This window comes from Plectropomus leopardus, chromosome 18 (genome assembly GCF_008729295.1).
Source record: "Plectropomus leopardus isolate mb chromosome 18, YSFRI_Pleo_2.0, whole genome shotgun sequence".
Taxonomy (NCBI): domain Eukaryota; kingdom Metazoa; phylum Chordata; class Actinopteri; order Perciformes; family Serranidae; genus Plectropomus; species Plectropomus leopardus.
This window is the reverse complement of record NC_056480.1, coordinates 30,859,416-30,886,021: the sequence shown is the minus strand read 5'-3', so window position 1 is coordinate 30,886,021 and position 26,606 is coordinate 30,859,416. Positions and strand designations below refer to the sequence as shown.

General features: G+C 38.7%; 1 protein-coding gene across 1 annotated transcript in view; it reads left to right on the top strand.

Moving 5' to 3' along the window:
- The window catches only part of tpm3 (tropomyosin 3), a 55,843-nt gene extending 34,387 nt beyond the window's left edge, over positions 1 to 21,456 (top strand). The window contains exons 4-10 of the mRNA XM_042506423.1: positions 3,736 to 3,853; positions 4,041 to 4,111; positions 5,286 to 5,361; positions 14,276 to 14,338; positions 14,505 to 14,574; positions 18,083 to 18,161; positions 21,097 to 21,456. Of these exons, the coding sequence (XP_042362357.1) occupies positions 3,736 to 3,853; positions 4,041 to 4,111; positions 5,286 to 5,361; positions 14,276 to 14,338; positions 14,505 to 14,574; positions 18,083 to 18,161; positions 21,097 to 21,100 (481 nt within the window). The 3' untranslated portion in view covers positions 21,101 to 21,456. The remainder of the gene's footprint in view (positions 1 to 3,735; positions 3,854 to 4,040; positions 4,112 to 5,285; positions 5,362 to 14,275; positions 14,339 to 14,504; positions 14,575 to 18,082; positions 18,162 to 21,096) is intronic.
- Positions 21,457 to 26,606: the final 5,150 nt, after the last annotated feature.

Sequence of the window (26,606 nt, the reverse complement as noted above, 5' to 3'; positions counted from 1 at the left end):
TAAAAATAATAACTCATCAGAGTATTAATAATCCATCTATTTTTTCTTTCATGTCAATAAAAGATAGTGTTTTTATTGACAGTGGTGGCAATTCTTAGAAACTACTTAGCATTTCTGTTATTATTAGTCCATTTCATTATCGTATTTAATTGTGAATCATAAAAATAGTTTTGCAAATCTGGAAGTGGTAACCCACCATTTTCTTTAGCGTTGGTTAATGTTTTGTAATGTTTTCCTTTTGTTATTCCAGATAAAGTAATTTATCATTTTATTCTGACTTTTGAAGCTTAACGGAGGAATTGTTGTTGGTAGCGCTTGAAAGAGCAACAGAAACTGGGAGTCAAATATGGTTTTACATTTGTTCAGATCTTGTTTCATTTTGTTCTCCATGTTATAGTAATTCACTTCATCAATTTGGTTTAAATCACTATGAATTATTATTGCTTAATATTTTATTATACCTTGGTTCCACTTAAATTTTAGAGTTCCTTTCAAGTCATCTGTTATTTGTTTACCTATGCATATAGACTCACATTTACTTTCATTAATTCTATATTCTGAGTGGTTCTATACAGACATTGGATCCCCTTGTCTGGTTCCCATATATTTAAGTGTCTTGATAAGGTTCTGTTAAATTTTATCTGAGTAACGTTAATTTCAGCCAGGAACTAAATGTCGAGTGAAATCAAATGCTTAACTGTTATGAAGATGTATGGCCACAAAACTATCAAAGGCTTTTTCTGCATCAAGCATTAACAAAGCATGTTAGCATTAACAAGCATAATCATTTATGTTTAGTGTATGTCTCGTATTATCAGATAAGTATCTATTAGAAATAAAACAGATTGGTTATATCTGGTAAGATGTCTTTAAGTCTGTTTGCAATTATATATGTTGATATCTTTTTATCAGTGTTTAGTAGAGATAATAGTCTGTATAAAGATCTATCAGTTTTATCTTTTCCATCCTTACGAATAACTGTGATTTCTGAGGAGTTCCATTTCAAAGCCCATGAACTGGATTCGAAAGCTTTGAAATTTTAAGCTTTTCATTATGAGCGTGTCAATTGCTCTCTAAATTCCTAATAAAATTCATTAGTGTATCTGTCGTCTCCAGAGGCCTTTAAATTCCCTAATTTCTTGTTTTGTTTCCTCCTGTGATATTGTTCTGATGAGATTGGCATTTTGTGATGCTGTGACTTGTTAGGCTTTTCAAGATAAAGTTCTGTTCTTCTTGTCTCTGTTTTATCAATATTGTCCTTATATAACTCTTCATTATTATGAAAAATGAAGAGTTATAGAGTTAAAAATGTGATTGCAGAAGCATTTACAAAATATTTTTTGTAAATGCTTCTGCAATCACATTTTTCCCTGCTATAATATTAGACATTTCATCTTTTAGCTTGACAATGTGGGACTTACTTTTTTGTTTCTTTAGCTCAGAGGTTGGCAACCTATGGCTTGCGAGCCAGATGTGGCTCTTTTGATGACTGCATCTGGTCTAACCCTAACCCTAACACGATAAGTAATGACTAATTCCGCTGACGTTTTAAACTAAAACATTATAGAAATCAGTGTTAAAAATAGCCTGGGCCCGGTGTGCTGAAGTTACTTAAGGTGCTTTCTTACCTATGTAGACTGGTCTTTCAGTTTGATCCAAACCAAAATGAAGTGTGAAATTTCCCCAGGACCATGGTCCGGACCAAACAGCCAAGCCTTGGTTCGATCAAAAGAGATGGTCTCGGTACGGATCAAACTGAACCACGGTTCAGTTCATGTATAGTGTGAAGCATTGTTTTGAAAGGTGCAGACCTTTGTACCAATGACAGGAAATTACAGCAGGCTAACACTGACATTACCAAAACAAAATGAGCTACGGACACACATGGTGAGAAGAGGAGACCTAATCCACCTATTCCTCCTTGTACTTCAAATTTGTTCTACCATACTCCAAAGAAAACCTACTTTTTTCAGCAGTCTTTAGAATTAGGCCTGTTTCACACAGCACACATCAGCAGTGCGTAACAGCAGCCTCACCAAGCTGCATGCTTATGGTGTTCACACGTGGCGTTGTTGTAATGTTGCTGCCTGCAGCTATCAGTCCTGTATTTCCACATGTATTAGTACAAATTCCACTCATTTATGAAGTCATGCACCTCCTGCATTGCCAACAACATGGCTGTAAATGTTTCAAAATAAAAGACCTTGTGTCAGCAACTGATGGGATTTTGTCCACAGAGACGTTGTTAGAGGGCTTTTATTTTGAAAGGGAATGAGGGAAGCTGGAGTAAAAACACGTCTTTGTATTTCATCATCTCTGTGACAGAGAGAGACTTTTAAACTGCAGTAAAAGGTGGTACAGAGTCAAAACAATCATCAAAACACAATTGTCTATTCATACTGACAAACGTGCACAGCATGCTTAAAATTTCGGCGAGCCGCCATTTCTGTAGATGTGCTGTAGCTGACACAAAGCTGAGACGCTCATGACCGCTTCTCAGGCGGGCAGTGTGTATGCTCTAACTTGATAATACAAGCGCTGAAATAAAAAAATAAAAAAACGTAAATTTAAGTATAGAGACATTCAACCAACGTAGTTGATGACGATATGACGTATGTTTGTCATGTAAAGTCCATTAGTCCGTTCACATTAATTGCAGTGCGAAAACAAAACCAACCGGACCAAATTTATACTGTACAATGTAACAAAAACTCAAACGTTGGTGCAGACCTTGGTCCCGACTTTCAGGTGTGAAAGCACCCTTGAGCTCCTGCAGCCAGCCAGCTCTCTCTCTCTCCCCTGGCTCACTCTAAAGGCATGCTAGTTTTGGGCTTGGTAATGCTGGTCTAAGTTTTCCCTTTTGTTATGTTGCACTTTACAACACAGCCACACACACATATTCCACTCCTGCACACCACACACCACTGACTTTACTGATTTTCACATCCCATCTTGTAAATACTCTGTATACTGTTTAATTTGGTCTTATTTGGTTCAGTCTGGTCTAATTTGGTTTAATTGGTTTAATAAAATATTGTTTAAACATTTAACACGATGGTGGGTCAGGGTATGAAAGTATAATTCATTCTCAGACGGGATTGAACTGCATGAAAAACGAGAAAATGGCCCGTTTACTCGTTTTAAACCATTAATCGAGAAAACGGAAGTTCAGAGTGGGTGCGGTCATGTGACGCAGTAGTAAAAGCAACAATGTCGAAATAAAAGCCGAGAGAACTAAACCAGATAGATAGATAGATATGCTGGGGCCTAATGATTTAATTATTTTTTTATTTTTAATCCCCTGGTGATACGTGGTAACTCGGGCTAGAAAGCACTTTGAGAGCTGATTTTTTTCAGAGTAACTCACACTTGTCAGTGACAAGACTCACTGCAGGTTCATACAATGCCACGTCATTATAGGCCAGAAATGTATGAATTTCAGATTCATAATTCATAACTCTCTTCATCATGGTCCAAACTGATGTTAAAATGCATACTTTTTGAGAAATAATGTGAAATGTTCTGCCACAGACCGAAATTTAAGCCTGACCTCCATCCCCCATCTCAAATTCTGGACCTCACAAATTTCTAACATCTGGTTACAGCCCTGCTCACATCCCCGTCCCCAGTTGTTTCTGGTCTGCAATTTACCTTTTTCTTAACTTTATAAAACAGCAAAATCAAATAATAAAAATTTGTACTGTACAATAAATAAGTAATGGTTTGTTTGTGCAGAGGTATGAAGGTGATTGAGAACAGGGCTCTGAAGGATGAAGAGAAGATGGAGCTTCAGGAGATTCAGCTGAAGGAGGCTAAACACATCGCAGAGGAGGCTGACCGCAAGTATGAGGAGGTGCGTTTTGTGAGAGGTTTTAATGATGAAGCTTCTTTAGAAACCAAAATGGTCAACATCTGTGTATGTACTGCTGCAATGGAGATTTTTATAATATTTTTATAACATTTTATATAATATTAATAAGAATATGGCCAGTGTTCTTGCTTCACAACAAGCCAATAATATGTACCATACATTTATCCAGGTGGCTCGTAAACTGGTGATTGTAGAAGGAGAGCTGGAGCGTACAGAGGAGAGGGCAGAGTTGGCTGAGGCGTGAGTATCTGTATCACCCACCCCCCACCCAATTGTGGTTTCTTTGGGGTTCAGGCCCTAAAGGGACAGTACCCTAATGTTTTTGTGCTAGTTCATTACTATTATTTTTATTATTATTAGTATGTATCTTTTGCTGCAGCTCATATTCCCATGATCTGAAATGAGCTAGAAGCATTAAACTTGGCCCAATACCTGTAAATGATATGCAAATGCTTCACAAGAATTATGACTCAAATTGGCCACATGGTGGCACTTTAAAACCACACCTCTCACACCCCAAGTTTGATTGGCAAACATGTTCTACTCTAAATGAGCAAAAACATGGCTGCCATTATGTAAAAAACTTTACAAAGGCCATAACAGTAAATTGCCCATAACTCATTAATGATTTGTCCAGTCATCCCAAATCTTGGTAGATATTTTCACCACGTGTTTGGAAACTGGCTTAATACAGCATTTTGAGCCCAACAAATAGGGGGCAACACATATGCCACTAAACATAGTGGCCAGAATTTTACCAAATCTGGCGGACATAGGACGACCTCTATCTCAACTAGAGTAGAATGTTCGCCATATTGGCTGAGTCCTTGGAAAGACCAGGGTTCATTTCTAACATGAGGCCTTTTGCTGCTTGTCATACCCCTTATCTTTGCCCCTTTTCTTGTCATTCTTGAGCTGTCCTATAATAAATGTAAAAATTGGGGCACATGCTCCAAGGAACGGTATTAGCCATGGTCTGAAGCGTCATAATAATTGCTGCATGTAGGAGTGGTCTAGGTAGCTTTGTATGCTTTATTAATCCTGTGAATGTCTCCATTGAGTCTGACAAGGATTGCTCAACGTCCAGTCTGTCTAACATGGGACATAAAGGGACATTGTGCAATTACTGAGAGTCTGTACACATTGTAATGATGAACAACTATGTGTGATTGGTCTCAAGTACAAGTACATGATGCTTCCTTAATTCTCTTTTAGTATAATTGTGAAAGCAGGTCTTCAGCATCTAATGGAGTTTTTTATACTGTGATTTTACTACTGCTATTTAACCAATGGATGTGAATACTGTATCTACCACTACTTTTGCTGCTGCTTTTATACTTTGCAACTCTGACCTGATGTCATTACTGCCACTTGTGTGTCATCTTCATCGTCTTTTCTCTGACATCTACACAAGTAAATGTGCCGAACTGGAGGAGGAATTGAAGAATGTGACGAATAACCTGAAGTCTTTGGAGGCCCAGGCTGAAAAGGTAGGGCCAGGCTACAGTACTTAAACCAGCATGGCACAGCATGCTTTTGTAATTCTGCATATATCTTACACCAAAACACTGTGACAGCATAAGTGTTGAAAAATCATGTCAGACCTTGAAGACCTTTAAGCCACCAAGACGTGGCTTCAAGAGGACATGCCTGACTCACTTGTGACCCTGGAAGGCTTTCCTGTGGTGCGCTCCATCAGAAATGGTAACTCAGGCAAGAGCAAAGGTAGTACCTGTGTCCGTGTCAACCAGAAGTGGTGATCTCAATTCACTAAAAGAGTCAATTTGCAATCGCGACGCTGACTTGTTTTGTTTGACCATTGGACCTTTTGATCTTCCTTGGGAGTTTGGGAACATTATATTTTGCACTGTTTATATAGTACCCAGCAGAAACACTTCCAGCACAACCACTACTATAGCAGACTCTGTTCCCAGACAAATACTCCTGAAGCATCTTGTCTTAATTTAGGTGATTTTAACCATTGTAAACTGCCTGGATTTTCCCAGTATGTAGACAGTTATACCAGAGTACCAAGTATTTTGGACAAATATTATGGTACTGTAAAAAAATGCATATACATCGAAGGTTAAGCCCTCATTAGGCTTCTGTGACCACAATGCTCCATCTAATTTCCACGTACAAGTCCTTGCTTAAAAGCAGCAAACCGCAAGTTAAAACTGTATATGTATGGGATAATGTTGGCATTGACACTTTTAAAGGCTGCTTCTCCTGCACCAACTGGAACCTCTTTCATATTCTGGACGTAGAGGAAGAAGTCTGGCACACTGGAATAATAATTGTGCAGCATGTTGTCGAGAGACGTTTTTCATTCTTCTGCCCTGGGAAGGCATCTGGGCCAGATGGCATCTCTGGGCAGATACTGAAACCCTGCAGTTAAAGAACTTGCAGAAGCATGGTTCCCCATCTACCAGAAGTCTTTGGACACACATTCAGTTCCCTCTATGTGGAAATGTACCATTATTAGGGCCCAAGCAGACGGTCGTGAAGGCCCTTTGAAACTAAAGGAATTATTGGGGCTCGAGCACCAAAAAGGTACACGAACCGATTGAAATCCAAGGAATTGTTGTTGTTGTTGTTCTTCTTCCTATAAATGAATTTCTTTTTTGAGGGCTTTATCATACTCAAAAACTCAAAAAACTTTGAAGCCTTATCAGGTCTGGTGAAAAATTAGATATTTTCAGGGTCTCAGGTGAAAATTAAAAACATTTTTGCGAAACAGCCCCCGCCCCCGCTTTTACCTACATTAACGAAAATTGGTAGGCACATGTAGAACCCCAAGACAAAAAAAAAAAAAAAACATCTCTTGGACTTGGACCCATACACTTATACCACCATCTACTGGAAACAGGAAGTTATATGTTTTATATTTTCATGTGCACCTCCTACTCCCACCCCTCCCCTCCCCTAAGACGTCCAGCTCCTGGCAGGTTGACTCGATTGATCTTAAAATGGTTTTTAAAAAATCCTTAAGACTTTGAATGATGCTTGAAAATGAATATTGTGAGTTTTTGTTGAAAGGTGTTACCGAAGTTGGGTGGACAATTTCGATGTTTTGACATGACATCAAAAACTGTTGTAACTTCGCCTCAGATGGTCAGATCTTTACAAAATTTGACAGATTTCATAAGAGTCCAGGCATAAAGACATCTGCAGTGCAATTTTGAATCTTATTCATAGCGCCACCTATTGGTAGCAGGAAGTTACTTTTTTTTACTTTTTGATTTTCCCCCTGTAGCAGGTTAACTTAATTGACCTCATATTCACTTAGCATGCTGTAAAGACCTTCATGATGCACAGAAATGACACTTTTGCATTTTCATAAAATGCTGTTGCCAAAGTTACGCATTATTCACCATAAAAATGCAAGCACTTTTTGAGAGGGAAGGCATGCACCAAAACTCACCAAACTTCACAAGTCCTAAAATGTGATATTTGATAGGATCTTTTTTGCACTGATGTGCCAAAATACCTCTGTAGCGCCCACTACGGATTTCAATGAAGCAGCCCCTGCAGTGCATTTCACCTAGAGCTACAAAACTTGGGAGGCATGTGTAACAGCCCAAGACCTACAAAAAAGCCTCTTGGACCCATACCCTAAACCCAACAGGAAGTCAGCCATTTTGAATTGAATGTGCAATTTTGTCATAGTTTTGGCCATTTGCACGGCTTGCAATTTTTTTTATCTTCTTCTACAGATTTCATCTGATTGACTTCAAAATTCAAAAATCCTCTTAGAAGGCCTGGGACATCAAAAGTTATTACATTTGTGAGTTTTTGTCACATCGTGTGGTTGTTACTGGGCCAATCATTGCTATGTCTCACCATTAACCAGGAAGTAGTTTATAACTCTGAGGGACACGGTCCAATCTTCACCAAACTTCACATGTTTGGGGCATCGGTGGCTGACAGGATAAAACAGGCACCCCATGAATAAAGGCAGTGTCCTTGCCGCAGCGGCCTCAGGTTCAGCTCCTGCTTGAGGCCCTTTGCTGCATGTCGTCCCCACACTCTCTCACCCTGTCAGGTGTTGATCTGTCCTATGAACACATCTGCATGACAACCATTACCATTACTTTTAGGGTCCCCTACTGGCAACATGAAATGTCATGGAAATCACATGCTTTCTTCTTTGATGGAAGGCTCCTACAGACTCTGTATGATTGACTTCACATCTGGTGACAAAACCTTTAAGACCTTAATGATGCCTCCCTCTGAAGTATAGGTTTTCCATGAACGCTGTTGCCATGGAGACCCAGTGGTGGCCGCCAAAAGGAAAGTTGTTGTAAATTCACTTTACATCAACCAATTGGCCCCAGATTTCACAGTTGTGGTCAGGCTGCAGCCCTAAACACAGCAACATGTCCTTTAATATGATACTCACTGAGCCACCTACTGTCAACAGGAAGGACGCCTTGTTTACATGTTTTGTTCAACAAATGATGTAGACCAAGATGCCACAGATTTTGTGTGTCCAATGGAAGTAATTTACCATGTAAAATATCTCCCCTCAGGGTCCAAAGTCTCTACATACTTTTTCCAAGTTTCACTGAAATGGATCATTGCATCAATCAGAGTCACTACAGTGGCGTTGACTTGCGTAGGGGTGTGCGGGCCCGTTCATCGCTGCTTGCAGCTTTAATTATTATTATTTTTCTCTTCCAAGAGTCACAGTTTTGGAGGTCTGAACCTGCTCAAAAACTCATGAAAGATGGTGCGCTCGTTCAGCCTGGTGAAATATTTGTATTTTTGTGGTTTTCGCAAACAGACGTGGCAAAATGGCTCCACAGCGCCCATCTTTCATTTCATTTCATCTACAAATACGTAATTCAGCACATGTATGTGGAGATGCCCCGATCAGTTTTCTTTGCCCCTGAGTCTGAGTCCAAGTCCTTGATTTTGAGTATCTGCTGATACTGAGTCCTGATCCGATACTTTTATAATACATTAAAAATGAAGAAGAGTGAAGAAACAGACCTAGGATGTCCCTTATTTTTTTACTCACCTTATTTTATTGTTTAATGCTTATAAACAGAGCACTTCTGTGAGGTAGCTTGAACAATCAAGTAATAACAAATAAAATAAATTCTTCACTTTGGAGTTTAGTGCAGCAGTACATATTAAATAAAAATGTCTAATTAAAAAAACAAACAAATGTTTGCGACAGCACTAAAAAGTCTCTCACTGTGCACAGAGCTGCAGGGGGCACATAGACACTGGGTCGCAACAGCAGCCATGGAGGGGAACCGATTAACATGTTCTTTCCAGTACTGAAGTGGATCGCTTATCTTAGGGGTGGTTTTCTCTTAGAGGTAGGTCTGCACCTGCACTTCTGCTGATGTGCTACTCACGGACCGGACCTGTGACTGCCTCGATCCATTGAGTCGATCCATTGTGCGGTGAGGCTTATTAGTGAGCCACAGACGAACTCCAGATGTCTGTGGTAAACGAAACATGCGGTATGTCTGATAACAGGACAAGTAGTTTGTCACAAATCTTCTTTAGAAGCGCTGGCAGAGCTTTCTCGTCAAAACAGTGACGAGAGGGCATGTCAAATCGGGGTTCTAAGTACTCCATAAGCATACGAAATCCCGGGTCTTCAACAAGGGTAAATGGCTGGTCACTCATTGCAATCAATTGTGCTATCTGCGCCTTCTCGCAGTCGCGGGGCTTTTTTTCTCTCCTCTTCAAAGTATCTTGCAGCGTGGGCTGACTCGGGCTGACTGGGTTGCCTGGAAAAACTTGCTGTACTGTGTTGGGTGTTTGTTTTTGAGGTGCCATATCATGTTTGTTGTGTTGAATGCAGCCTTTTCCTTGCCACCTCTTGAAATCCCAAGTTTGCATATCTCACAGTTTGCAATCGCAATGTTTCTGTCATCCACTTTAAAATACCTCCACACCGCAGACATATTCGCGCTCCTAGCTTCAAACTGTGCCGTGTTCTGTTTCGCTTAACGGCATTCAACCAATAGTATCACTGCAGTAAAGTGATCTCATGACGCATGTTTCTGTGTAGAGTTGAGATGTCTGACTCTGTGTACTACCACATAACAGTAGTAATTACTAAGCTGTTATTTTTCCCATTTGTTTTGAAATATTATAGATCTGATAAAAAATAATGAGAATAAATAAACATATATATCCGATCGCTAATCGGCTAATTGGCTAATTGGCCCCGATTTCAGATCACGTGATTAGATCGTGACATCCCTACATGTATGTATCATGTCCAGATGCACAAAAAAGCTTCTTGGACCCAACCCCCAAACCCAACAGGAAGTTGTCCATTTTGAATTTTGTGCTGATTTTTGGTGATTTCGGGCCTCGTGCTTTTGCCATCTTGTCCCAGAGGATTCATCCGATTGACTTCAGAATTGGTGTGTCCATTTTCAACCCCTTGGTGATGAAAAGTTATCACAGGTCCACGCAAAACTTTTAGGGTTTTCCCATTATATAGCGTACAATTTTGATGTCTCTCCATACAACAGAAAATTGTTGTAACTTTGGTGTTCGTTATCCGATCTGCCTGAAACTTCATTGGTTTGATAAGGGTCCCACCCTGAACATATCTGTAAAACAATTTCCACTAGTCGTGATAGCTCCACCTAGTGGCCACAGGAAATATATTTTTTTTATACATTAATCAACTTTGGCCTACACAATTAATCAGATCCAGTTGAAATTCTGTTATATGATCTTAAGACCTTCCTGATTAAAAGTTATCGATGGTCCGCGCAAAACTTTTACCATTTTCCCCTTATGTGGCGTACAATTTTGATGTTTCGCATAAAAACAAGACATTGTTGTAACTTTGGTGTACATTGTCTGATCTGCCTGAAACCTCACAGGTTTTATAAGGGTCCCACCCTGAACACATCTGTATGGCAATATTCACTGCTCATAATAGCACCACCTACTGGCAAGAGGAAGTAAGCCTTGAGGGACAATTATCATTGGAATTACATGATATTAACATGGATGGTCAACAAATGATGTACACCAAGACGACTTGGAAATTATGTCCCCTCCACTGCCACCTATTGGCCGCTGGAAGTACTACACCAAGTCAAATATCACACACCATGGTCCAAACTCTCTGCATGCATTATCTGACCTTCACCGAAATAAGCAACTTTGTCAGTATGAGTCCCGTTAGGAAGCCCAACATGGGTGGTGTGCGAGGGCCTTTTCATCGCTGCTTGCAGCTTTAATTATTCCTGTTACCAAAAAATCAATTGTGATTAATATGGTGGAAGAAGAGATCAGCTATTCTTTAAATCCTTTTCAGTTTGCATACAGGAGCCATGAAGATATAGATGATGCTATCACAGCTGTGACACATTTCATAAACAGGCACTTGGAGGATCCTATCTCATACACACATCTTATATTTGTTGATTTTAGCTCAGCTTTTAATACGATACAGCCACATCTTTTAATCAAAGTTAATCCTTCCATTATAAGATGGTATCATTCTTTATAACCCAACACAAACAGCAGGTTACCGTGAACAGCACTTTCACCCAGGGCTGCTTCTGCTCACCAGTTCTTTTAATATTATATACTGATGAGTGCAGGAGTGCAGCTATATAATCACATTCTCAGATGGCACTGCAATTTTATCTCTACTGAAAAAGAACTGTGACATATCAGACTACTTTTCAGAGTTCAAGTTTCTGAATTGGTGTGAAGACATCTATCTTGTTCTAAATGTCAATAAGACAGAGACGATAGTGTTTGACCTCAGGGGATTCAGAGACCACATGCCTGTGGTCATGTGGACAGGAACAGTGGTCTCCCAGCTCAAGGACACGTGTCTGACAAATTCACTACCTTTCCCTCCCAATCTATATGGACTTTCTCAGGCTTGTTACAGAAGCTTAAAGTCAAATTTCCACCATTGCATGTGCATTGCATTACTGCTCCACTGCGGTTTTGCTCCATGCTCCTTCATCCATCAATTCCCACCAGTTGCGCTTTGAGTCCGGCATGGCGCAGCACTGCCGGATCAGCTTGAGTAGCGAAATGGAGTTCCTGTGGTAATAACAGAATCACACTTATTGTATTGGTACAGAAGAAGTTATAACTCCGTTCACTCCATGGATTAATTATCGTGATGTCGATTCACTCCCATAACTCCCAATAAGTTGTTCCACGCCCTTTACATTTCATGGTTGTCCTTATAAAAGGATGTGTGGTGTCATAAATCATTTTGTTGTTTTCCACCTCCCAAATTAGCTTCTCCTCGCCCTTGTTGCCAGTAGTGACCTCTGAAAACCTCTGACATGTTAATACAGGCCTGGATCCACACATTTTTGTTGATGTAGTTAAGTGAAGTTCAGAAAAGTAACTGGGTGTTTTAATGTTGTGGTGCTGTCTGATTTTCAATCTGCTCTGTGTTAAATTCAGCTGAATTTATGCGAAGTGCTCTGGCATCCAGCAAAAACAGGAGCTTTGCGTATCTGATCCACAAGCCTCCGGACTGCCAGAGCTGAGACGGAGTCGATTCGCAATGCAGCGGTGCCAGTGGAAATTAACATATAGATTAGAGTGTAATGTACTTGCACACAGATCTGGTGGAAATTAGGGTGGTGCTTTTGTGCATTAGTATCTGAAGCTGAGGAGCAACTGAACAGGGTATTTGATGGGTTTGAGAATGGGTTGAAGGGATGGAGAGGGTCATGCCTATAAGGCAGATCACTCAATGTGCACAGCTCTGACAGAGATAGTAGACAAATGGTTAGGGGATTGACAAGAAAATGTTAGTTGGAACTGTATTTCTTGACTTTAGTGAAGCATTTGATATGGCAGATTAGGTTATTATTAAAGAAACTTCACATAAGTAGCCCAACAGCAAGGATGAATAACTAAGTATCTAGGAGGATACGGTCTTTGTTTTTTAATGGTAGTTTTTCCTCTCCAAAATGCTTGCAAGTGTAGCATTTCCCAGTAGCATTTCCCAGTACTTTTTTCAATATTTATCAATGACATGCCTTATGTCTTGAATAAGTGCAGTGCTACTCTATTTACAGTTGATACTACTATACATTTTGGATCAACTAGTATAACTGAATTACTAACTCTTACTTGACTGGATATGTGTGAGAAGACTTATTCTGAATGAAGCAAAAAATAAAAGTATTATGTTCAGGGCCAAGAGTACCACTCCTAATGATAATCACCTTTGCCTATCACTCAAGGGGTCAGATATTGAACAGGTTGAAGAGGGGAATTAGCTTGATATCAACAGGCAGTTGATGTGGAAGAAACATTATAATAATATTGTAAAGAAAAGGGGTAGCGGAATAGTATACACAACATGACTTAAGTTTAGGACCTGAGTTTATACCTCCATACTAATATGTTGCAGATTTAGAAAGAAATTCATGCTGAAATGAGGTTACATTTCTGCTTTTTAACAATGTGATCAGTCAGAGTTTCCACCGAACCTGGGAACAAATCCCATTGTCTCAAATTAGTTTTTTGTGGTGTCAAAGTGTTTAAGGCCATAAAAAGACTCTGAGCCTTTCAAATGACGATCACTAAGTGGGGCTTGAATGGGCCTCTTGTAGAGAAATGCTAGTTTCTGTAGTTTAGAGAGGCTATGAAGAGGGACTTTTTTATTGTAGTTTATTGCTTGTAGTTGTATAAAAAAAGAAGAACAACAACATTTAAATGATATTTTTGTACAACTGTTAAGATGAAATCTAAAATAGCTGCCAAAATGAACACTGCACAGGCGCCACTTTTATGCCATCTTGATTACTATTAAGCAGTGTGGTCACGTGCAGCCAACATTTGTCTCGGCTCGAAATAGCTCAGAACAAAGCTGCAGCCGCTCTCTCCTGTCCAGTAGGTATGTGCAGAGAGAATGCATGCCAGTTGCTCATGCTTCAAGCAGAGTTACCAGTTGACATGTTATCTTATGAGTTTCTTTAGAAATAAATGTTATAAAAAAGCAAACACAGAAGAGCCCCTTCTTTGTGGAGTTTGCATGTTCTCTCTGTATCAGTGTGGTTTTATACCCAGGTTCTCCAGCTTGCTCCCACATTCCAAAGACATGCATGTCAGGGTTAATTGGTGACTCTAAATTGCCCGTAGGTGTGAATGTGAGTGTGAATGGTTGTTTGTCTCTAAGTTTCAACCCTGCAATATTCTGGCAACCTGTCTAGGGTGTACCCAACCTCGCCCAATGACAGCTGGGATAGGCTCCACTATTTCTTAAAATGCTGGTGTTTGTAATTCAGGATTTTTCAGAAATAACTTGGGTTGCAGAAATGTGAATGTTTATTTAATTTCTTCTTTCTGTAAAAAGTTTAAATGGAGTCACATGTCAAATTCCTTTTGCAGAGATCCACAACTGAATTTTGTTGTTTCTCATCACAGTACTCTCAAAAGGAAGACAAGTATGAGGAAGAGATCAAGATCCTCACTGACAAGCTGAAAGAGGTGAGCAACAACCAATGATGACCAAAATATGTACTTTTTTATTATTTAAATCCACTATACACTTTTAAAAAATGGTAAGATACTTGGACACAAATACCACCATGCATACTCATTGTATTAAAGTTTTTAGAACAATCAGATTTTGAGTTGTTCTTTGTCATCTCAGGCTGAGACCCGAGCTGAGTTTGCTGAGAGATCTGTAGCCAAGCTGGAGAAGACTATTGATGATCTGGAAGGTACAGCATTAATTACGCTTTTACTCATACTAAATGCACCCTTTCAAAAGCCCAGTCGGCCAAAGAAAATGTTGGCATCATAACTTTCTGCAAATCATGGATATGTTACTTTTCTAGGTTTCATAAATATCATATCATGATTCCGAAATAACTTAGTTCAGATTACATGAGGGTGACATTTAGGGGAGATGGCTGCCAAGCAGCAGTCAGCAGCAGACCGCTGTTTGAGACCAACCAAAGCTGGTATTTTTTAAAATTAGTGACATTTCCGGCTGTGTTTGTTGCAACAATACAATCTCAACCCAAGTTGTCACATGATGTGGCTTTGCAGTGGACTTCTGGGTCTACATAGTGCACTCTCAGTATCCTTTTTTGTCTGCTCCTTACATTCTGGCATGCTGCTACCATGATGTCAACACAAGCACAAGGTGAGTTTATGCTACACGTGATTATGTTTAGACAACACAAGCACATGGCAATCAGTGATGGAATGTCACCAAATGCATGCTGTCAAGGGATAGTTAATGTCACCTTACATTACGTCAGTACCGGCAGCATTTCAGTCGTCCTGAAACATTTCATGCAGACGCAATGGGGTCCATCCAACCATATTCTCAAGTGATGCCACCCCTGCGTGTATCATGCGGATGCGGAAGGTGCCATTCAGCTGTCTGCAAGTTTAATAACACCAGGACCTATTCTGAGTGGTCGCATTCTCATCTAGTGCTCTCCAGCAGTGTTTCATGTGGATGGGAAAGGTGGCCTTTGGTGTCACAATCTTACACCAAAAGCACTGTCAAAGCAAAACTATTTTATGAGTTTGGAATGAGAACAGGCTGGTCGCAACCCAACTAGGTTTTCCAAGCCCAACTATAATCTTTTCTTCACTCTAAAGTGTTTTTTACTCCTAAACCTAACCACTTCTTAACCACAGTGGTGTCACACCATGAAATTTTGAAAACTGAAAATCAAAGAAGTTTCAGCATATTTGCATATGAAACGCACTATGGATCATATACATTATTTGCAGAAAGGGTTGCTTAAAATAGGCTTTAAATTCACTAACTGTCCACATAAACGATAAAACAAAACAACACCTTGTATTGAAGGCATTGAAACATCCAGGTGAGTCTGCTTTGAGCATCACATCACTGGCTTAGATAGATGGCCCTGCAGGAGGCTGCAATTGCAGGAGCCAAGGTTGTTTTCTTGGTAGTAGCAATGTCTGTATTACTACAGAGGAGCTAATCTTGAAATATTACTAAGAAATATGTTGGTATTGTTGTTGATGAGTATCATTTCACAGAGTATTTTTTAATTTATGACTGCAGTAATTTAATCGTTCAACTACATTTTAATTGGATATTTTGGATTTCATTCAGTACTCAAACCTTTGAAAAAAAAGCAATATTTTATGGGCACCTGGCCTGCTTTATGTTTTTTAATTAATCTGCTTGACTCCTTTGTCACGACTTCATGCACATTGAATCTTTGTCTCTTTGTGCTCAACATTAGATACAAATACAGACATGAATGGAACCTTCAGACTGTACGATGCATTCGTGTCATAAACGTCTTTTGAAAGCTTACAGATACGAAAGAAACAGAGCATTACTACCGAAAACCTGGGGGCAGTGTTGCATAGGTCAAGCGACATACAACTGTAGGAGTTAATTAAAAAAAATTCAAAAAGGTGGTAACAGAAATAATCACTTAAGAATTAAGAATAGTAGACAGCAGACAGTGGCCTCACAGACCACTGTCTGCTGTCTACTATTCTGCCTCTGCTGCAGGGTACATTATTACAACCTCCTCCACCATTGCCTCTGCCCTCTAGTGCCATCCACTAGCTGTATAAAATACTATCATAGAGGACATGCGCAGATATGAGGGCAGTGACATTTCTAACATTTGACACAGATGTATCTTTTTTCGTACATAAAGGGACTAGCCCTTTGAAGGAATTGCTGGTTTCTTGATATGACCCTTCAACCAAGACAGTAAAGTCTGCGTATCAAAGCTTGATATATCATCTTCTTCTGTTCCATAGAGTTCCATCATTACAAAAACCATTATAAACAAACCAATCAGCCATACTGGCTAAAAACACTAAGGTGTTCTTTGATAAGTTTGACACAGACACTCAATCATCTTCAGTTACTGTTCATCAGATTATTTGACGACTTTTCACTAGATTGGTTGGACAGTGCAGCAATATTACACAGGTGTCCTTTTTACATAAGGATCCAATATAGACGATTAGCACTGTGCATGACTTGAAAGAAGATGTTATTTTTGCACTGTTCCAAAAGTGCATGCTAGTGGGTCATTTTTTTAATTTAATGACATTTTTTTTAAAAATCAAACTCAATATATATATGAACACTTTATCTTTATTATCCTGACAAAAGTGCCGGAAGAAGAAAACAACAACAACAACAACAAAAACCAAAACAAGACAGTATAACAAAGACGCACAAATAAACAAAGAAATAACAAAAATTCTGGATTGCCATTTCTCACCAAAAGCATTAATTTCTATTTCATATACAGTGGTTCAGTCTGTTATCTTGTCGGTGACATGTAAACATTGTCCATTTCTCCCCCTTTTCTTGACACTGCTCCTCTTTTTAACAATAAGTTTATAAGTTAACAATTCCATATAATAAATGTCATTCACAATATTCAGACATTCATGCTGATCATGTGTTGGTGGCTCAGCCTTGTACTACCTCTTGGTGATGTCTTTCCATGTTGCCAAAAGGTCACAGCAGCTAAGTCTTTTTACAGAACCAGTGTCTCTGTGCCTCAGTACTTTTTGCCCTTGCAAAGGGGTGTACTGCTGTGGAACACACCAGAACAATGCTCTGCCACTTTTTTCACCCACTTGTTATGTGTTGTGACTGAAACTGACAAAATCAAAAATAAATAAATCAATAAATAAAGAAACAAAAATGCCAAAAATGACAATATTTACTCATTCCCATTTAAAATTTCATTTTATTTATCAATTTATTAATGTTCCCATTTCAATTTATTTTTTCATAATCAATTTATTCATTTTCATATTTATTTATTTTCATTTATGTATTATTTTCCACTTTGTGTATAAATTCCCCTATTTATTACATTTCCTGTTTTATTTTCTATTTTACATATTTATTCATTTTAAAATGTATTTATTTAATTATATATGCATTTATTTATGTATTATTTTTCCTATTTGCCTCCTCCTCTATTTATTTCCTCAAACATATTTACTTCTCCTGTTCCTTTTCGTTCACAACAGTTGGTTTTGGCATACTTTTGGATTTTGTGCTAAAGGTTCGAATATATTTATAAATATTCAGGTACATAGTGTAATATTGTGTTTTATTGTGTTTACATGCATATATATATTTCTGATCCTAAAAGTCTTCATCATCCCATATTCCACAATCTTATTTTTAAAATGTGTTTTGCTTCCCTTTGCCTGTCACATTTTCTTGGTTTGTGTGTGGATATACAGATGAGCTTTATGCACAGAAACTCAAGTACAAAGCCATCAGTGAGGAACTGGACCATGCCCTCAATGACATGACCTCTATGTAAGTAGAAATATGTGTCATTTCCAAGTAAGAAGCTGTGTGTAAGAAGTGTGACATTCCTTTCTCAAAAATAACTTAATTGTCTGGTTGTAATACTGATACACCTAGTGATGTCACAGTCATGTGTGTTTACATGCACAGATAAGTGGAGCTAAAGTTATATAGCTCAATTAGGCCATTTAATTGGACTGTCCTTGTCCTGGTATACAAGCATGGTTGGAGAATCCATTTATTGACGGAAGTATGACTCCGCCGTGGTAGGTGAGCTAGTTGCCATAGACCGAATCACAATCTTTATTTGCATTGCTTCAATTTTTAAAAAATGCCTTTCCCATGTCGCACACCCCGTCCGCCTCATAAATGACAAACCTTTCCGGTGCGGGGACTATGAGCACGTGCAGAATGCCTGGGTCTGTTCTAGGCGTATGCATGTAAGAGCAGCTTGATTCTGAACTGCATTATCTAGGTGTGTTGGTCTGTCTTTGAGAAATTCCATTTAGTATGATTTCAGTTGGACTAGCATGTTTACGTGTATTTTAAATTTCCAGTTTTAGTCTGACTTTTTTAGACATCGTGTAAATGTACTGAACATGCTCCAGTCTCGGCCCATTCTAAGAATGCTCCACAAAATGTTCTGCTGCCCCACTAAGGCCAAAAATTAGCAGTTTATGGTCACTAGAGAAGACAGCAGTGTTGCAATTTTATATCTTTGGTGAACAGAACAGAGGCAAGATGAGATAAATCAGAGATGTTTCACAGGAAAATATTTGGAAATACTCGTTTCTTACTGGCTAACAGGTCTGGCAAATTTTGCTGGCAACATACTGGCACAAATAGAAATGATGTTTTGATAAACAAAGAAAGTAATAACTAAATGTATCTATTCTGTCCTCACCTGATGAGTCACTGTCAAAATAGACAGATAGTTAACATAAGTGATCCAATAAAGACTTGGGGCTTGGTTGAGTTTATGTTCTTAATATAGATTCTTAGTTTTCAAGGTTTGTTTGTGTCACTGAATAATCATTTGTCTTTTGTAAATAGGAATATATTCTCATAACTAAGGAAATACTAGAGTGTGTACTGCACTCTAGCTCTAGCCAGGCAGAAACTAAAATAGAGACTGATGTAATCAGCTTAAGAGTGTGTCCTGACAATGACAATGACAACTAGAGGGTTCTGAACACTATTAAATAAACTGAAAATTAAACACAAATATTATACTGTACTGGTCATTCGACCAGTACAGTATAATATTTGCCAAAAGTACAAGTGGGACCCAATTATAAAGAATGTGCAGACAACATTTGATTAACCTTATGAAGGTTTCCCTTACTCACAACTCACAAAACTCAATGATTTTAAAGGGAGTCTAGTACCTTGACAAAGGAGTGTATTGTAGGCCTCTGTAGACTGCTGAAACACATTATATTGACTGCACATTCATCTGACCAAACATTCTCTACCCAGTGGCATTACATCGGGCTCCAAAATTACCCAAAATGATCAACAACTCATTCATTTTTCAATTTTAGTTCTGTGCGTGAAAGCACTTTCTTTAAGTGTCAGTGGACAGTAAGACAATGGCACATGAAGAGGTGAACAGTGCACAGTGCAAATGTGTCTAACAATTCTGTGTGAGAGAATGAAAACCCTTAATATTTTAAAACACTAATGCTAACATACACTGGTAAAAGATGTACTCAGATCTTATGGGACTGGTGTTTCGCCCAGATGGGCGTGGTTTTGCAAGCCATCTCAGCCCGTGAGGCTGTATACAAAGATGCTCAGCCCTACTCAGCTCTTGCTTTGAGTGAACGCTCATGAGTTTCTTGTGATGGAGGGAAAGCTAGGTTACAATAGTACAAGTAATGTAGGTTACAACTTTTAATTTTCACTATGCAGTCATGCTGACATCAGAATGTGCTAGGCGCTTCATATCATGTGCCATTGAAATATTAGATGAAAATTACTGTCTAGCTAACGTTATCTACTGTTAAGAAGCTAACAAAGCCTGTCAGTTTTCTTATCACCAACAGGTGATAAGGCGCTCTGAATGGGAGCTGACGGGTATGCGCTTTAGGCAGACACCACTCTGTGTGACACAGAATGAAAGGCTCCCCCCCAGGCAAAACCCCACTTTTTAAGAGAATCCTCAGATCTTATACTTTAAAAAGTAGCCACAGTGTAGTAATACTGTTAACAGTAAAAGTCCTGCATCAAAAATATCATTCCGGTAAAAGTACAAAAGTACAAGTATTTTGCAGCACTTTAATGTTGCAGCTGGTAAGAGGTGGAGCTCATTGTAATTACTACATATAATGCAGGATAATTTAATCTATAATGATACAGCATTGTTCATAAGTTGATTGTATTTTGTATTAATAGAATTTTCAAAGTAACTCATAATTCGAGGTGTCAAATAAATGAATTAATGACAGCTCCTTCACCAGAGTCTGGTTTGCAGGATTACAGTGCTTCACACCAAGATTTAGCAGCATATGTAAGATTTTCATTACTTTCATCCAGTTCAGCAAAGTTACAAAAATGTTCATTGGAATTTGCAACAGAAGATCATTTTCCTTGCTCTCATTACATCACAATTAATCAGTCCACAAAAATGATGTACGCCCATATTTAAGCCATGCTTTTGAGACAAGCAAGAGCTTTGCAATACTAACAAATTCGTTTGAAATTTTGAAAGTGTTAATCATTTGTGAAATCTAATGCTGCCATGCTTTGCTGTCTTTGTGAAACGGCTCCCTGGATGGCTGAAAGATGAGGACTGCAAAGCAGCAACAACAAACTGTATGCACCCATTAAAAACCCTGTTGAATGGCCTTCCAATGCCTTTTTTCAGTGGAAGGCCATTCAATAGCATTGTTGAGGTATGGTTAATTATTTCAGCTCTGTCTCTTGCTTCCTTTATTTTCAGCTAAATTTCCAGAGGTTCCAGTATCCTGTCAAGTTGTGCTTTCAAGACTCAGCCTTTTGCTGAACATTGTTTCTTGGCTCTGTCCCTCTTCCCACCGACTCTCCCCTTTAATCCATCTCATCGATCTCTTCATTCCTCAGTTGTTTAATTGTTGAAATGTGTGCGTGGCTGCTGAACTTTGTTTTTAGCTGTCTTCTTAATGTATCTGCTGAACTTGCTCCTATTCACAGTTGGTCTCCTTTCATCAAATAGCGATTGTATGTATGTTTTCTGTTTAGGGATGATTTCCTTATTGTTCTTCTGTATCAACTCTGTTCTGTACCAGAGTAAAACAAGAGAGGGAAGAAAGCTTGACCTGCATCTGTGTCCATGACTTTTTTGTTATACACCAAAACCCAAATTACTCCTCAGGCTGCGTGTGTGTGTGTGTGTGTGTGTGTGTGTGTGTGCATGCGGGTGCACGTCAAAATCTATTCTCTATTTGTAAACTACCACAGTGAATTGCTCTTTAAAACAAGTTTTGAGTTTAAGAATCTATATACATTAACCAACATTAGCCAACTTTGTGCTTAAGACAATAGAGTACCCCAGAAGTGAGTAACAAAGCCTATAAATAAGTTAGCATTTCAGCACCTTTGGATCCCTTGTCTCAGAGTTTGAATGTGTTTTTGGTTAGATACCAATCAATTTTTAGCCCTCGAAATAATAATTTACCAAATAATGAAATTTAATGCAACATGTTAGTAATACTGACTTTCATGTATGAATTCTGTAGCTTTGTGAGGCGTGTCTGTAAAAACAAAAACTCCTACTAAAACTGAAGTTCAGTAAGTAGGAAAAGAATTGACAGAAACATATAACACACAATGGCTTTGCAGGCGGCATGGCAGTGTAGTTGTCACCTCACAGCAAGAGAGTCTCTGGTTCGGACAATTTGCTGTTTGCCCTGTTTAGGGTATTCTATGTGTGCCGTGCATTGATGATGCAGTGACGTCTCTCTCTGACCAATCAGTGGTCTGCAGTGTGTCCACGTCACCTTTTAGTACCTCTTAGTACCCATTAGAGTACACTGTAAGAAAAAAATCTGTAGAATTTATGGTGAAATACTGGCAGCTGAGGTTGCCAGAAATTCACCGTAAAAATTACGGTGACAATGTAGAGGACTTTACGGTATACTGTTTTGGCGACTGTCAATTTTGCAGAACAGAACTGTTATTTGTGTACAGTAGTTTGCTGTAAAAATAACAGTTACAACATAAACCTATTTACAATAATCTCCTGTCAAATTTACAGTCTATCTCAGTAATAAACACAACAGAAACTGTATGATATATTACTGTACTTTATTGCAGCTAGTTCAAATTTACGGTAAATTACTGGCAGCTGTGGTTGCCAGAATTTCACTGTAAAAGATGCAGTACAACACATGAGGAATTACAGTTGGCTGGCACAGATTTTCCAGTCAGCAACAGCCTAAAACCCTATAGTGATTGTAAACAAAATAACAAATAAAGCTCTTTGTGCCAACTATCATTGACAAACCTGAAGAAACTGTTCTTGCATTAACACATTCTCTGAAAAAAAGATGGAACTGATCCAACATGTCAAGTACACTCACAAAGCATCATGTGTCCATATGAGGGATAGTCCATGAATAAACATAAAAAAATGAGCCACTTGACCTGGGTTGATCAACGGTAAAGAGTCACTCAGCATTCACCAGTCACCAGCTCTGATTGTAGAGTCTCATGTTGTCCATCAGGTCTTCACTGTGGACTTGGCATGATCATTTCTGCAGCCAGAAAATAGAAACAAAGCAAAAGTTAGATTGATGCAGTGTTTGAGCATCATGACTACACAGAGAAAAATCCTGCCTTCTGTTTTTTTAACTGAGCTCCAATGAGCTAACCATAGAACCAGCCGTCTGGAATATAGTTCTGCAGGTCACTTCTACAACATGCTTCTGCTTGACTGATTTCGTTCTAACAAAGACTTATGTGTAGCTTACAGTCCATTATTCATTTTATCTGTAAGTTGTTTCTGTATTACTGGATGATTTTTGTATGAAATGGGGCTTTTTCATACTCTAGTGCTGAGCTGCCCTGGTTTCCTGAACCAAAATCTTCAAGAAACACAAAAACAACTTGCTTGTATTTGTAATCCAATATTTACTAGACATACCAGTCTCTGACTGAAAGAAATCGGTTGTGTAGAAGCAAAGACATTCCATGCCAAAATGAGAGTAAAATAACTAAAAAAAGCCAAAAAATGAAACCTAAGAAGCTAAATAAAACATGCACACACATATACATATATATATACACACACATACATAAAAAATCATTAATTTATATTTTTATTAAGTTTTAGTAACATTTTTTATTTTACTAAATGTTGATCCTTAATGTTGTAATCAGTAGTGGATTTCTAATGTAGCCAGAGGGTTATTCATAAATTTTAATATATTTATGTAAAATCTAATGGCAAGAAATTGGTGGCAATCTACCAGATGTTCAGTTATTGAACTGTGGTCAGTGTTGTAACAAACGTGTTGATTGTCTGATCAACTGAATTGAGGCCTCTGACTAATTATGTTGCAAGTTGACGGGGTGTTTAGTGGCTCAGTGCTGAAACACATCACTTTCTACATGTCCACTAATCATAAAAAGATCTACAAATATTTCAAAATCAATCACACACTAACTGCTGCCAGGATAGGGACCTCAAGTTCATCAGCCCCTGCTGCTGCTGTTAAGTTTGCCCAAGCAGGACCATCACTACTTCTATACAACCAACATTAATAACTGATGCGTTGCTGGAAATATTAAAAAAAGGAGACTGTGCAGTGAAAAACCTGTACTGATGTGGTAAATGCCCACAGACAACTTATTAATTCCATATTCTGTTTGGCTGACAGATGCCAGAGAAGGCTCTACAGTGTGAATACCAAAAAAATCAGTCTGTGTGAAATATTCATTTACTACCATAGCACAGGTGCTCTTTGGCACCTCGGCAAGTTTGTGTTTCCTAAGATGGCAGCCTGCACTTGGAGCATAGACATTTGATGAGGAGGATGGATATCCCCATTAAAATTAACATAGCAAGACAGTTGGAGCAGCAGCCATTGCATCTAAATTCTGAGTTGAATCATAGTGCACTGACAGCTTGTGGCAGAGAAGTGTACAGCAGTAACTACACGGCTGATAAAACCATATACCCTGGGAAAATTTGGGGAGGGTTAAACTGTAAACTGTAAAACTGTATTAAAAAACTGGATACTGCCCAACCCTTTGAGGTGTACCACTGCTTACCTCTAATTGGGCTTTACAAGACTGGTGTCCAAGTCACTGGGTCCAGACTTGACTGAAGACAGTTAGGACAGTCTCAGACATGGTATGATGTTTAGGGAACTGGAACTTTGAACTGGTGTTGTAACTTCCTGAAGAGTTGTCGTCAGTGTCCACTGTGGACAGGCAAGAACCTCTCTGCAGCCAGAAAAAAACAACTGTGAAAAAAAACATTACAACTACAACCACTGCTACTACTACTAATGACAGCAATAATAATGACAATAATATTAATAACAGCAACAATAATATAATAATAATATGTAGCAAAGTACTTCTTCCAGGCCTGGCTGACCTGTTTAAGTGCTCTCTACCATCACAGTTCAAAGGTATTGTCGTCTGTGCAGTCCCTGGACTATCCTTGATACATTAATAGTTTAGACTTGTTCATCTATACTGGCTCTCTCATGTACTTATTTCGATACTGAGCATTATGTCACAAAATGCTCATTTGTTATTGTGATTTTTACAACTCTTGTATAACCAACCCACTTAAGTATCTTTTTGACTTGATCATTTTATTCAGACCATGTACATGCCCTGAATGTTTAATAAAGGTCGACTGGTGGAGCACATGGCATGTACCTGGGGCTGGGTCCTTGCGATGGTGACCTGGGTTCAAGCCAGACTTCAGGTCCTTTGCTGCATGTCATCTCCTCTCTCTTCCCTGTCCCTCTTTCTCTGCTGTCTCCGAAAAAAAATATTAAAAGAAAAACACTCTTAAAAGTTAAAAAAAAATACAAAAATAAAAGCTTGCTTATGGCATTAACATGGATTAGAATCTCACCATCACAAAGGCCAGCAAATTGTTCCCTCCAAGTTGGTGACCACTCAGGAATTTGAATGCAATGCTTGAAAGGTGGTAGGAGCAAAAGACATCAAGTTTTACAATTGTTATAAAGATAATTTCTATAAGAGCTCTGTGTACAGATAATTGGGACATTTACTCTAAACACATTAAAATATTTGTTAGATATCTGTTTAGCTTACTTACCTTGAAAGAGATTCTAGATCTTAGTGATGCCAAGAGCCTTCAAGCATAGCACTGAAACAAAAGCTTAAATGTTCTTCACAGGCAGTTTTATTAACGTAACCATTCATAATTGCAGCAAATTGCTACAAAAAGCCAGGTCACACTTTTTAGCCAGTTCAAAGTAAAACAAAAAAGCTTATAACATCAAAGCGTATCAAAGTATATTGTTCTGAATAACAATGGCTTTAACTTGCCTCTATAACCACAAAGCACTTTCTCAGAGAAAAAACTAAATAACATGAAAATACTTGGAGCAAACTCCTGAGCAGTGGCAATGCCAAGGCAGACTGAGGTAGGTGGGGGTGGTATATAAGGAGCATAAGGAGTTGATGAACATAAACTAAAATCTGCTGACATCAGCTTGGGCTCAAAACAGAAAAAAAATGGAAACCTAGCATTCCATACAATGACGATACAAATGACAGCCAGACATTTAAAACATACATATAAACATCCAAAATTGTCAAATTATGTACGCCCATAGGATGTAAAATAAAGAAAGGCAAATGTCCTCATTACCAGTTCAGATGATCAAGTCCATCTTTAACATGTCTCTCTCCACTCGTGATCGGAGAGATCTGCGATGAGGGTGAGGACTCTTGGGTTCACTGGAAGTTGCTTCTTGTTTTTCTTTTTTTCAACTTTTGTGCCCTTCTCTGGATTGATGTTGAGGAAACACCTTTATGAACACAAGAATTTATAATCAACCACTAAATCTAAATACAGTAGTTTGTTATAGGGGAGAAAAAGATGTGTGTGTGTGTGTGTGTGTGTGTGTGTGTGTGTGTGTGTGTGTGTGTGTGTGTGTGCGTGTGTGTGTATTTCCCCGTACCTCTGAAGGAACTCAAGAGTGGAGCCCAGTTCCACGGGATAATGGATATTAAGGCAGTAGTAGCTTCCAAGCATCAAACAAATGGCAGAGACGAAGGTGAGGATTTGGTCAATCGCAACTTTGTGGTCTACACTCAGCATGAACTGCTTTGCGGCATAGCAGGAGCTTCCTGCAAAGAAAATACAAGTACAAAAATACTTTACAGCACACCAGCCATTACCATCCAAAAGTGGTCTTAAAAACAAGACAGTGCATTCCATATCATATTTAGCTTTGTTTCTTACTGTAAAACTCAAAA